Here is a 14,443-nt window from a genome sequence, read left to right on the forward strand (position 1 = left end):
CAAGGGCTGGCCAATCCTGGATTGTTATGAACAGCATTGCGCATAGGGTGAAGTTCTCTCATTTGTATGTATCTCATACCTGCACACCATCATTCCATAGTACTACAAGATCTTCCATTAATGGTTTCAAATAGACATTGATATCGTTGCCAGGTTCATACACAACCAAGGAGAAAGGTTGCAGATAGATAGAGTCAAAGGCCAAGTGCTATGACTACTGCTCATGTTGCCGAATGAATTCATCCCATCCGTACTCAACCCAAATCTTATATTCCTCACATCTTCTGCAAAGAGCTCCTTATATTTCCTATCGATGTTTCTCCACTGCGTAGAATCAGCGAGGTGTCTCAACATTCCATCATCGATGTGCCATCACATCAGTTCAACATGCCTTTTGTTCGCACAAGGGGGACTATAGGAAAATACCACATCACCTTGATGGGAGGTCTTTTCTTCTTTCCTTCACCACTGATATCACCACCACCGCGCTTGTACCGTGCTGCACCACAGATGAGACACGCTTCCAAGTCTGCATGCTCTCCGCGATACAACATGCAATCCTTTGGATATGCATGTATTTTCTATACTTTCAACCCCAATGGACATACAACCTGCATGGCCTGATACGTATTTTCTGATAGCACATTTCCCTTTGGAAGTAATTTCTTCAAAAACAGTAACAATTCAATGAAGCTTATATCAGACCACCCATTGCTTGCCTTCAATTATAGCAGTGAAAGTACGATATGCAAATTTGTGTGCTCCTTCTCATAGCCCAGGAACAACGGTGTTTTAGAGTCCTATACCATATGCTAGAACTTTTGAAACTATCTTTCGTTGGTGAAGTTCCCCTCCCCATCGTGCAATATCTACTCCAGATCATCGGCGTCAGCATCGACCAACATCTCCTCTAGATCATCATAGACCAACGTATCTCCAATAGACGGCATATCGGTGTATTCGTCAGCTGGCATATTGGTGCACAAGTCTTCATCTTCTCTGCCAATGTATTACCCTTTCTATACGATACAGCTTCACCATGCTCGATCCAACAAGTATAGCAATGCAAAAAGCCCCTTGGCATCAAGTGGGAATGTATCTGTTGGGTGGTGAAAAACTTCTTCTTGTTCTTGCAATTGAGGCATGGATAACATATGTATTGAGACTGTGTATTTGACTTGTGCGTCGTGATTGCTACCAGGAAACACTCCACACTGTTCTTGTACTCTGCGCTCACACGACTCGCATCATACATCCATCTTCTGTCCATCTACAATTATATCATTATAGTAAATCCAAATTCATAACATCTAGAAGATTTTGCAATCACCAACAAATAAATTACCTCACCATCTCCTATCGGTAATTGGCACGGGTTAGAGGAACTGCCTTTTGTATGCTTTCACGTCCGCTTCCGATGAGTGTTTATTGGTATCATCCCTAGAAATTTTCATTATTATTCAACCCTTATATAGGAAAAATTATGTAAAAATAAAAATAAAGATGCTCATACATAAAGTTTCTATGTTGGAGCTTGCTAATTAAATAAAATATAAAAATATAATTGTAGCTTGCTACATACCTACATATCACGGTGAAATTTTCCAATTCATTAAAAATCAAAATAAATATGCTCGTACCTAAATTTTTCATATTGGAGCATGCTAATTAATTAAAATATAAAAAATATAATTGGAGCTTGTTACATACCTAGATATTATGGCTAATTTGTCTAATTCATTAAAAATCAACCATAAATATGCTCATACAGAAAGTTCCTATATTGGAGCTTGCTAACTAATTAAAATATAAAAAATATAATTAGAGTTTTCTATATACCTTAATATCATGGCTAAATTTTCTAATTCATTAAAAAACAAAAATAAATATATTCATACATATAGCTAATGTAAAAGGATATTTTCCACCATAAGCTACTAATTGAAGCTTCCATACTATAAATGAGGTATAATTGCATCTACATTGTCTCAAAATATTATGGTCATAGGTTCATCTCCATCATTTCAAAATCTAGAGCAATGTAGCAATAAAATTCAACTAGAAATAAATTGGAGATGAAGTTACATACCTTGGAACACCTAGGGTATGAGGATTTCTCAAAATTTTGAAGCCACCAAGAACTTGGTGACAAAAATAGCCGTCACCGAGAAAGAATAGAGCTCCTCTCTGTTTTACTCGAGCATGAGAAAGGAGAGCATGACTTTTATATAGCCGAGATATCACTACCAGCTCATATAACCAGCAGGAGTGATACCTTGTTATCACTACTGGACAATGGCTTAAGCTGGCAGCGATGAGGGAGCTGGGCATCACTGCCGGCTCAAGCCATCGGTCGGCAGTGATGACCCTTATCACTGTCGATTCATAAGCCATGATGACTGATTCTTTCCACGCAGCTTATGAACCGACATAAAAGGCTAGTTCTGTAGTAGTGGCAAGGGAGGTGCTACAGAGGAAGGTATTTTTGGAGCACATGTTTTGCGTTTGTGATTTGATTGTGTTCCCCTCTCCCAAATCGATTCGGGTTGTGATTTTGATTTTGCGGTTTTGATTCAGTGGATGGGAAATCGGGGGATCGGTGTTCGCGCATGGAGGTGTGCGCAATTTTTCTCTCTAGTTTTTGTGTGGTTGTATTTTGATTGTGTTGCCCTCTCCCAAATCCACATGATGTTTTTGGGTTTTTGCTTTTGGGGCATTAATTGGGGGCATCGTTTGATTCCCCTTTTTATTTCCGCAGTTACATTGATTTGGAGTTAGGGTTCGAGGGATTACTTGTTGTGGAGAGGCATTATTGGGCTGGATGGTGAACAGCGACGAAGGTGAGTTTCAGAGGTGATTCAATGCTTTTTTTATCTGAACGAGGCAGGGATATCATATCATAATTGCAACTAGAGTAGCTTTGATTCTTCTACAAATTAATTTTGTTAAGTGCGTGAGAATGATGAGTGATGATTACCGAGAGGGGGATACTTTTGAACTTTTCATTAGAATAACCTTGATATCATTGCGAACCAAGCATAGCTCGGGTGGAAAGGCACTAGGCTAGTGCCGAGCCGGTCAGGGTTCGAACCCCAGTCTCGCACTTAGGGCTGAGCATTTGCTCGGTTGGTGAGACCTCAAGTAGAGATGGGGCTGACCAGCCAGGGTTCGAACGCCTAGATAGACCTTAGCTCGTCTCTGGTCCCGTTGCCTCGTGAGACCAAGGGGATATTCTACTTCTTACCCCTTCAAACCTTAGTATCATATTGCTCGGGATTTTCTTTTTTTTTACACAAAATTTTTGCAGTGGTCAAATTAATTTTTTATGCCCAATGCTATGCTTTTTTGTATCATGTCGTGTGCCGCGTTCATCGCGCGGCTTCCTCCGTCGGTCGTTGCGCCCTCGCGCGCTCGCTCGTCCGCGCGTGGCGCCTCCTCGAGCGCAGCAGCAGTCCATCGATCAGGCACGGCGCTGAACAAATCAGGCCACTCGGTCCCCTGAGTACTGTGCCTCATCGATCTGAGCTGAGCGGTAGATTGGATCGGCGGAGATCAGTACTGAGCCACATACAGCCACAGAGGATCCAAGATCTCTCACTGTTCTCCTTTTTTTAGCTGCATTTCTACACGCAGTAGGCTTTTGCGCATAATTGCTACACGCACCTAAGCTGCCACAGAGGATCACCAGAGTTTGCCTGGTTTTTTGGGGCTGATTTTGCTACACGCACACAGAACAGATCTACCAGGGCTTGTGTTAAGAGCTTTTCTTTTTGGCCGAAAATTTCTACGTGCATCACGGAGTACAGGAAGTTTTGTTTCCTTCACAACCAACCATTTTTTTTATCTGCAATTTTTCTTCGCTGTATCATCCATTAATTTTGATATTAGGAAGCTTGATAGCAAGATTAGTTTTTTTTCTATATAGTAGGTTGAGATAAAAGTTGTTCTCACATAAGTTAGCGTTACCTATTGTTACAATATTTTGAGCTAGGCCCATTTTGTTTTAAGAATATTTCATAATAAATCTCAAAGGTCTACTAGAGAAAGTGGAGGTGATGGTTTTTAGTACATATTGCTAGTGGAGGTGGAAAGAGATCAACTTATAAGGAGTTATGTCCTTCACCCTATTGAGCATATGTGGAGGAGAGAACTAGAAAGGCACATGTGCACGCTCACTCACCTCGTCGGGCCAGTCAGGCGGGGGTGGTGTCTTCATTTTGCTGTGTGGAAAAATGGTTCACGATTATATATAAAAATCGTGTCGGTTAAGAGCCTGATCATGACGTGTATTTGAGTTTGATGGTGACGCATCTTGACCACACGGTATTTTCTATATAAATTTGTCAGCCGCCGCCACCACAAAAAAGGACACACACGCAATTAGGGTTACCTCTTCCTCTCCATTACATCGCCGCACGTAGTCTACTCCGTCCTATTGGTCCAGCGTGCACCAGCGATCAGGAGAGCAGGTCTCTAGAATCCGTCGTCCCTTAGGATCCTGCATCGAGAGAGGACGAATAAGGTTTTTAGGAAGCACTCTGTGCAACTGCTCGTGAATAGCTTTCTCATCGCCATCAAGCGCTCGAGTTTCGCTACCTGATCGTCGTCGTGGTCTGCGTCCTTTTCATCGTCTTCTGCTGCACTGCTATCAAGGGGGACTCTGCGTCTCACGCTACCGGCTAGTACGTTCACTGTAATCCATCATATTTGTCTTGTTTGGTTTGCTATTATTTTTGTCCTGGAATATTAGAGAGATATATGTCTAGGATAGACTTTTAACTGTGTGATAATGCTAGTCCTTCTATTCATGTTCATGCTATATTTAGGAATTAAATCAAATCTAAAAGTGCAATGTTATTCAACACTTGCTAAATCGGTGGACATGTCAAACAATAAATGGGAGGAATTGGATGATAAAACACTATCCGCCATACAACTCAGTTTGTCTACAGATATTCTACGTGAAGTCATTAACGAGACAACTGTCATCTCATTGTGGAAGAAATTGAAGTCGTTGTACATGAAGAAAAATCTAGCCAATAAATTACATCTCAAAGAACGTCTATACAATATTTGCATGGCAGAAGATACCTCCATCCAGTCTCATCTTAATGAGTTTAATTCGCTCATCATTGATCCTGAGAAGTTAGATGTGAAAATTGATGATAAAGATAAGGCTATTCTTTTGATTGTCTCTTTGCCTGCTACCTTTGAACACTTTAAGGAAATTATACTCTATGACAATCATGGTACTCGTAGTTTTGAGAATTTAAAATCAAATTTCTTATCCAAGGAGAAATTTGATGTTGATTCTCATTCTGAAGTTAAAGCTAAATGTTTAATTGTTAGAGGTAGATCATCATATAAAGGCAAATCTTCTAGATCAAGTACGGATCTGAAGGAAGAGACCATAAATCTAGTCTATTTTGCTGTTACTGCAAGAAAAATAATCATAATATTTCTCAATATTGCAAGTTGAAAAACAAGATAGAAAGGAGTAATAAGACTTAAAATCAAAATTCTGTTGAGGGTAGTTTTGCTGCGAATGAATTTGATGGTGAGGCTCTAATCAACACTACTAATTTGAGGAATCAAACTACTTGGATTATTGATTCAACTTGCACTTTTTATGTATGTCCATATAAAGAGTGGTTTTCTAATTATGATCCTATTGGTAGTGATGAAGTTGTGGATGGTTATGAGTCTCCACTTGAAATTGTTAGAAGTGATTCTATTCAAATCAAAACATATGATGACACTGTTATGACCCTTTTAAATGTTCATCATGCTCTCAGAATGAAAAGAAACTTTATTTCTTTGGCACCACATAATTCTTGGGATATAAATACGTTGGTGAAAATGATGTTCTTAAGATTTCGAAAGGAAACCTTGTTGTGATGAAAGCCAATAGAATCAATAGTCTTTATCACTTGCTAGGATCTACAATTACAGGTATTGCTGCTATTTCTACTATTGCATCGGATCCTCACAACACCAAACCTTTGCATATGGATTTGAGTCATATGAGTGAGAAAGTTATGCATCTCCTATGTAAGAAAGGTCTTTTAGATAATATTGGCAAACTTGATTTCTATGAGCATTGTGTTTTTGGCAAACAAAAGAAGGTCAGTTTTATTACTGTAACTCATCAAACTATAGGAATTCTTTATTATATTCATCATAATCTTTGGGGCAAGTCTAAGTTTTGTTCTCTTGGTGGATCTGTGTACATGATAACATTTATGGATAATTTTTCTAGCAAAGTTTTGGGTTTATTTCTTGAAACATAAGAATGAAGCTTTTTCATTGTTTCAGAAGTGGAAAACTTTGTTTAAAATTGAACTGACAGAAAAATTAAGAAAGTTAGAACCAATAATGAATTGGAAATTAGTTTGATAGATTTTATGATAATCATGGTATTGCAAGACATTTGACTGTTCTAGGAACTCCTCAGCAAAATGGTGTGGCATGAATCACACTCTTCTGGAAAGAGCTTGTTGCATGCTTTCAATGCAGGCCTATGGAATAAGCATGATTTGTGCGCTAAGACTGTTGCTACAACCAGTTATTTGATCAATCACTCTCCAAATTTCGCCATTAATTTTCAAATTCCAAAAGAAGTTTGGTCAGGTAAACCAATTAATTATTCCAATTTGAGAATTTTTGATTGTCCAGTTTATGCTCATGTTAGCATAAAAAATTACAGTCTAGAGAAAAAAAAAAGCATATTTGTTGGATATGGTTCAGGTATCAAACGATATAGTTTATGGTGTTTTAATCCTCATAAATTGATCATTAGTCATGATGTTACTTTTAATGAAGATGTTTTACTCTCATCGGGCAGTGATAATGTGGGTAGTTCATCCATAATTGAATCTAAAATTTCTAAAGTTGTTACTAGAAATGCAAAATTTACCTACCATTAATACCATTAATAATGATTCTTTGGTTGCTCCTATTCCACAAATAATTTATGATTAAGTGTCTTTTGATAATAATAATCATTGTATTTCTCTAGATAGAACAAGAAGGAATATTCAATGGCCTGCTAGATATCGTGACACTAATAGTATGGCCCATTATACATTTCTTACTATACAAGATATTCATGATACTGTTGAACCTTCTTCTTATTCTGAAGCTATCTCATTTGAAAAAATTTCTAAATGGTTGATAGGTATGAATGAAGAAATTGAGAGCCTTCATAAAAATCATATATGGGATTTGGTTGAGCTTCCAAAAGGTAAACAACATTTAAAGTGCAAATGAATCTATAAGAAGAAGGAAGGTATTTTTGTAATTAAACCTGCAAGATGGAAAGCCCGTTGAGTGGTAAAAGGTTTTAACGAAAGGGAAGTTTTTTTTTGCGAGGGACCAAAGCGAAGGTATTTATTTTTTGTGGGGGACCAAAGGGAAGGTATTGACTTCAATGAAGTTTTTTCTCCCGTTGTATGTCACTCTTCCATTCGAGTGATGCTTGCATTTGTTACTTTATTTGATATGGAATTAGAACAACATGATATTAAAACTGCTTTCTTACATGGATATTTAGAAGAGGAGATTTTTTATGACACAACCTGAAGCTTTTGCTACTCCTAGAAAAGAACATTTAGTTTGTCATTTGAAGAAATCTCTTTATGGTCTAAAACAAGCTCCTAGGCAGTGTTATAAAAGGTTTGATTCCTTTATGATTGCACAACAATATTCTTGCATCAATTGCAATAGTTGTGTTTAATTCAAACAATTTCCCAATGGATCTTTCATTTACTTGTTGCTCTATGTTGATGATATGCTCATCGCTTCTCATGACAAGTCATTAATTGATCAGTTGAAGGTTCAACTTAGTCATGCATTTGAGATGAAATATCTTGATCCTACAAAGAAAATCCTTATCATGGAAATTCATATGATCGCAAGGCTGGTAAATTATTTTTATCTCAGAGAAGTTACATTGAGAAGATACTTGATAGATTTAATCTCAGTAATTGCAAGCCTATTTCTACACCTTTTGCTTCACACTTTAAATTATCTTCAAATTAATATTCTACTAATGAAGAAGATAAAGATTATATGTTACGTGTTCCTTACGTCAGTGGAGATGGAAATCTCATGTATGCTATGATTCGCACTAGACCAGATTTAGATCATGTAGTTAGTATGGTTAGTATATTTACACATAATCCCGACAAAGAACATTGGAATGTTGTTAAGTGGATTCTTCGTTACTTGAAAGGTATTTCTCATTTTGGCTTGATGTTTGATAAGAATAAGGTGAAGACAAATAATGTTATTGGGTTTGTTGACTTCGATTATGTTGGTGATTTTGATAAATGAAGGTCTTTTCTGGATATATCTTCTCTCTGTGTGGTTCAGCTGTCAGTTGGAAAGTTTCTCTTCAGTTTGTTACTGCTCTTTGCACTACTAAAGCAGAGTATATTTCAGCTAGTGAAGGTGTGAAGGAAGCTATTTGGTTGCGAGGTCTTATTTCTGAACTTGGTATTCCGCAGGATATTAATATTGTTTATTGTGATATCCAAAGTGCTATTTGTTTAATTAAGAATGATATGTTCCATGTCAAGACCAAGCACATTGATATCAAAAACCACTTTATTCGTGATATTGTTGGTCAAGGAAAAGTTATTGTGTGAAAGATACATACTAATGATAATCCTGCAAATATGCTTATAAAGCCACTTTCTCATACTAAGTTCAGCCATTGTCTGGTTTTAGTAGGTATTTATGGTGCTTAGTAGCCCTTGGGGTTTCGGATACAATTTTTTAGTGGAGATCTTTTTTGTAGGGATTTTGAGTCAATAGGATATTTGTTGGATAATGCCTTGAAGAGATAAAATTCCAGTCCTAGTTAGATACGACTTTAAAAAACACATGTAAATATAGGTCTACTCTTGTCCTTGTACTCGGTTCCATCATAATAAAGAGTTATATCCTATGGCTTTTTTCCCTTTATATTGGAGGGTTTTACCCTATAAAATATTGTGCCTCTTGTGTCCAATTTTCTTAACAGCTTCATTAAAGCCAGTAGGCAAAAATTGTCCTTTTTCCTATAGTTACAAAGTAAGTTGTAGCAAAAAGAAAAACAAAAAAGGACAACATCTTTGATGGTTGGTATGACTTGTATTGCCTGGGTTATTTAATATTTGATAAATGTTACATTTTAGGAGTGCATTTAATGAAGATAGAATTGTTCAATAAAATTGGATGTACTGCCTAAGATTCAAAGGGAAAATAGAATAATGATGACTAAGAGACAAAATCAACATTCTAAAGATGTAGAATGGTTCGTATCAAATACAAACCATAACTGATCCCATTCTATCTCCGAAAGTATTGGTGCGGACATGTGTCCTAATCCCACAGCTGGGTTAGGAGATTGCTCTTCGAATTTATACGATATAGTATAGTATTTCAAATTTAAACCAAATCATAAGGACTTGCATTCTACCTCCCGTATTGATCCAAGCAGATCGAATTGGAATTATTTTCATTTTAAAACTATTTAATAAAAATAATATTGTAGACTTTTCTCCAACTTATTTTCAAAACTAGATCACTTGGCCACGCCATAGGCCTGGACGTGACCTTGTTACCCATGGCCTTGGTGGTGTGGCCTGATTTTTGCACACTATGGACTTTGGTGCGACTCAAATGGTTTATTTTGTAATAAAATTAGGTGGGATCTACTAATAAATTTCAAAAAAAAAAGGTGGTGTCTGCCACGCCATGGACCTTGGCATGGCCCATTTGGTGACGCCACATCCAATAGCATGCCCCAAATGGTCAACTTTTGAAACTAAATTTGATTATAACATCATCTCCCATAATCTTCAATAGTAACTTCGTATCAGTCTGTGGATTCTAAGTACTAAATACAGCTTTTGATCCTAATATTCGATTTCCAAAATCAGGTTGTTTAGTTCAGCTTTTGGTTCTAGAGGCCACAGACTAAAAAAAAAAAAAAAACACAGGGCCCTTTTTTTATGGCTTGGACTTGCCGACCCTCCCGCCATGATCAATCTTAACAGTTGTTTATTTCACAATAATATTGCTGGTATCTGCGTACTGTAGCAAGAGAAGCAGTGAGGTAATTATGTTTTGAACGAGTCTGAAAAGGCTGACTATCTAGATAGCTAGAACTGGTCCTAGATTTGCCTGATACTATTCTAGGGGTGGGTTCCTTATCCTCCCCAATAGTTTGTGATGAGAAAAATATTTAGCATATCTAGAAGTTTTGAAAAATTCTGAAAAACTGAGAGGAGATGGTGATGTACAAGCATGTAACATTTCATGTTCAAACTTAGCTTCCTTTGGCGATATAAAATTGACAGGAGCAAATAGTTACGCATCCATTGTTATGCATGCATCTATTGGATACGTGGATTGCGTGCAACTAACCACTCCTGGAAAAATGGTGAGTGGTCACCGACTCAACGTTGGAAACGTCAGTGATCCGACGTGTTTAGGTGCACAAGCAAGATTATTAGACGAGATGGTAGGTTGTTGTGTTTAGGTGCACACACAAGATCATTAATTAAAAGTTCCGCGCGTCAGCAATATGCTTCACATTATCAGCTCTTAGGTACACGTGGATGGATTTTTTTTTTAAAAAAATTATTCTATTGGAAAATTTTAAAAATAATACCCAAAATCCGATATTTGTAGAAACAGGTAACTGTTGACACGCGGCATACCGACTAGGGACATATCGGCACACCGTGTGCTGACATACTATGTGGTAGTGGGACCTAGGGCATGTCGGCACTCCGCGTGCCGACATATCATGTGTGCCGCGAATGATATTAAAAGAAATTCATAACTTATTTATATAATCTTGGATGTAGATCATCTTTATATGAAAAGTATATCTAACTTTGTAGTTGAACAATTTTCCATTTGAATCTGTTGAATGCCAAAAAAATTGTTATAAATTTCAGATCTAAAATTTCTAACCACTTTTTAGGTAACTGAAACAAATTCAAATAGAAAAGTGTTCAATTACAAAGTTGTACATATCGTTGATATATACAATTTTTTATGTAAAGATCATCTCTATCCAAAATCATATAAAAAAGTTATGAATTTTTTTAATATCGTTTACAGGACACAGGACCAGTCGGTACGCGGAGTGTTGACAGGCCCTAGGACCTACTGCCACATAGTATGTCAGCACGCAGAGTGCCGACTAGGCCCTTAGTCGGTACTACGCGTGCTGACATGTACCTATTTCTATAAATATCAGATTTTGAGTATTATTTTTGTAATTTTCTAATAAAATAATATTATCTAAAAAACTCCACATGGATGCATGTATTTGTCTGTAGTGATCGATGGATGATGTTGCGTGTAGTCATTTCTTCGTAATTTACAACAAAAAAACATAATCCGCTGACTACACTTCGTTGTCTTCGGCGCACCGAGTCGACTATAGCTCATTCTCAAAAAATGGATTTCGTTCCTTGATTTCCGATAGAACTTTTTATCAATTGAACTAAATAATATGGACAATGCATGGTTGACGACTCACCGAACTACCGCAAATGCACAGTATCCTATTGCTAATTCTAAGACTGTCACGTCAGAGAGAATGCGCAATAAATATCATTGATGTGTAAAAATAACCTATCTAATGTTGTTTCTTAGATCGAAAAAGCAATTAACTGTTGCATGTTGTGTGAACAAAAACTTACATACGATATATATCACAGTGCAATGTCTACACAAGTTTCCTAGTCTTATATTTGTCTCTTCGCTTTAATCCTTTCCCATGTCAGCAAAACATCCCATATGGCTGAGTAATTCACGTTTAGAAACCTCCATCAGAAGTAACCTAATCAACTGAATTGGACAATGGATGATGACGTTTCTATACCATATAATTGGTGGTTGCAACCCACCATATATTATTAGGTGGCACATCAAATGATCATAACTGCTACTCAGTCGTCCAAAATACTTTTTCACTATTGTAGGAACCTCCACGAGTAGTAGCCTAACCGACTGAATTAAATAATATGGGTAATGTATGACGACTGACTGAACTGGACAATGCATGATGACTTTTCCGTACCATGTAAGTAGTGTTGGCAATCCAGCATTGTTAGGTGGCTTATCGGTTTCGACATTGACTTGGTCACAAACGTACGTACTGCTTTGATCAGTAATTTCTAGTATAAATTATATGCAATACATATCAAATTTGTAATATTATAAAACTACTATTTAAGACAAATCTAGCCATACTGTTTTCAAAAATTCAATTAAAATATTTAGAAAGATATTGATGATCAAAGTTTAAACATGTTGATTACACGTAACTCAAAACGACACTCTTTTATGACTAGAGGATTACATCAAGCACGATAGAGATTAGCTAGTAGAGCAGATATATGTGTATATATATTTGTAAAGGAAACCCGAGAAGTTAGTAAACATAGATGACATATTTAATCAGCAATTAGGTTCTTGCAGGCAGCAGGGACTATTTCAATCCGTTGGTAAGTTCCACGTACTTGACTACTAATTTCTAGTATAAATTATATGCAAAACATAACAAATTTGTAATATTATGAAACTACGATTCAAGATAAATCTAGCTATACTATTTCCAAAAATTCAATCAAAATATTCAAAAATATGTTGATGATCAAAGTTTAAATGTGTTGATTGCATGTAACTTAAAACGACAATCTTTTATGACTAGAGGGTTACCTAAGAGGATAAGCACACATCAGGTTAAATAGTAGAGAAGATATGTGTATATATATTTTTAAAGGAAACCTAAGAAGTTGGTGGACATAGATGAAACATTTAATCAGCAATTATGTTCTTGCAGCCAGCATGGACTATGTCAATCCGTTGGTCAGTTCCACGCACTTGAATTTTTGTGTAGCTCACATGCAAGCGATGCCACCACACTATTGCTTGCGCCACCTCGATCGATCTGATCTGCGGCTATATAAGCACATCCATCCCCTCCATGGCCAAAGCATCTCACCCAAACGATAAACACAGGAGCTGGCTACTAGAGAATACAATGGCCTCCTCTTCCTCCTTGTTTCTCCTCGCTGCCCTTCTTGCGCTGGCCTCGTGGCAGGCAGTCGCCTATGATCCTAGCCCCCTCCAAGACTTCTGTGTCGCCGACATGAAATCACCTGGTATGTCAAGAATTCCAGTGATGTTGTAATGTTCTTGTAGCATATCACTGGTCACAATTGAAATTGTGTCTTCTTCGTGGTGGCAATAAAACAAACTATATATTATTTCAACTTACCCAAAACATGCATATTTACTAGCTACTTTCTGAGCTTTGTGTATACATGTTACTTGTTCTATGCATGCAGTGCTAGTAAATGGATTTGCTTGCAAGGACCCAATGGCTGTCACCTCGGATGACTTCTTCAATGATGCCAGGATAATCGGCCAGCCTAGGAATACTATGGGTAGCAAGGTTGGGTCCAACGTCACCAACATCAATGTGATGAACTTCCCTGGCCTGAACACCCTCGGCATCTCACTGGCACGTATCGACTATGCGCCCTTGGGAGTGAACCCACCGCACATACACCCCCGTGCCACTGAGCTCCTCACCGTGCTCGAGGGAACACTCTACCTTGGCTTTGTCACGTCCAACCCCAACAGGCTCTTCTCCAAGGTGGTTAAGAAAGGTGATGTGTTCGTGTTCCCTAAGGCAATGATCCACTTCCAAATGAACCTAGCGCATGACAAGCCAGCAGCTGCGTTGTCATCACTCAGCAGCCAAAATCCTGGGGTTATTACCATTGCTAATGCAGTGTTTGGATCAAAGCCACCGATCTCGGACGATGTTTTGGCCAAGGCGTTTCAGGTGGAAAAGAAACTCATAGATTGGCTCCAATCACAGTTCTGGGAGAACAACCACTACTGATTATATATTCTCTATGGGTTGCACCTACGTGAAAGATACATTCACCTATATAATACTATAAAGAATAAATTGCATGTAATATTTATGCGTGCCTGCGAGCCGTGAGTTTTTGTTTTCCTTCTGAATCCTGACACGATATGTGTTTGTCGGGTTGATGTCATAAGCAGTATGTTTGCTTTTCACTGTCTAATGAATAAAATAAATGGTGTCATTTTCCCTCGTTAATGAAAAAGAAAGCTCCATAAAGTTCATGAAAAAACAATAATTGTGAATGCATGGTATTTCTGGACTCGGATTTACATGTACATGAAGCTCCGTTTCTGCCTGACAAGGTGATTTGTCCGTTAATGTCATAAGCAGTATGCATGTTTGCTTTTCACTGTCTAATGAATAAAATAAATGGTGTCAATTTCCCTCGTTAATGAAAAAGAAAGCTCCATAAAGTTCATGAAAAAACAATAATTGTGAATGCATGGTATTTCTGGACTCGGATTTACATGTACATGAAGCTCCGTTTCTGCC

General features: G+C 37.5%; 1 protein-coding gene across 1 annotated transcript; it reads left to right on the forward strand.

Annotated features, from left to right (window-relative positions):
• Positions 1 to 12,979: 12,979 nt before the first annotated feature.
• On the forward strand, positions 12,980 to 14,157 carry LOC133923909 (germin-like protein 8-4). The gene is made up of 2 exons (XM_062369218.1): positions 12,980 to 13,172; positions 13,359 to 14,157. The coding sequence occupies exons 1-2, from the start codon at positions 12,995 to 12,997 to the stop codon at positions 13,919 to 13,921; spliced, it is 741 nt and encodes a 246-aa protein (XP_062225202.1). The 5' UTR covers positions 12,980 to 12,994; the 3' UTR covers positions 13,922 to 14,157.
• The last annotated feature ends 286 nt before the right edge of the window (positions 14,158 to 14,443 follow it).

This window comes from Phragmites australis, chromosome 7 (assembly GCF_958298935.1).
Source record: "Phragmites australis chromosome 7, lpPhrAust1.1, whole genome shotgun sequence".
Lineage (NCBI taxonomy): Eukaryota > Viridiplantae > Streptophyta > Magnoliopsida > Poales > Poaceae > Phragmites > Phragmites australis.

Bases quoted from the DNA above. Each gene is read 5' to 3' on its own strand.
- LOC133923909 (XM_062369218.1), top strand. From the start codon at position 12,995: ATGGCCAAAGCATCTCACCCAAACGATAAACACAGGAGCTGGCTACTA. The intron at 13,173-13,358 runs GTATGTCAAGAA...CTATGCATGCAG, and splicing joins CGCCGACATGAAATCACCTG to TGCTAGTAAATGGATTTGCT.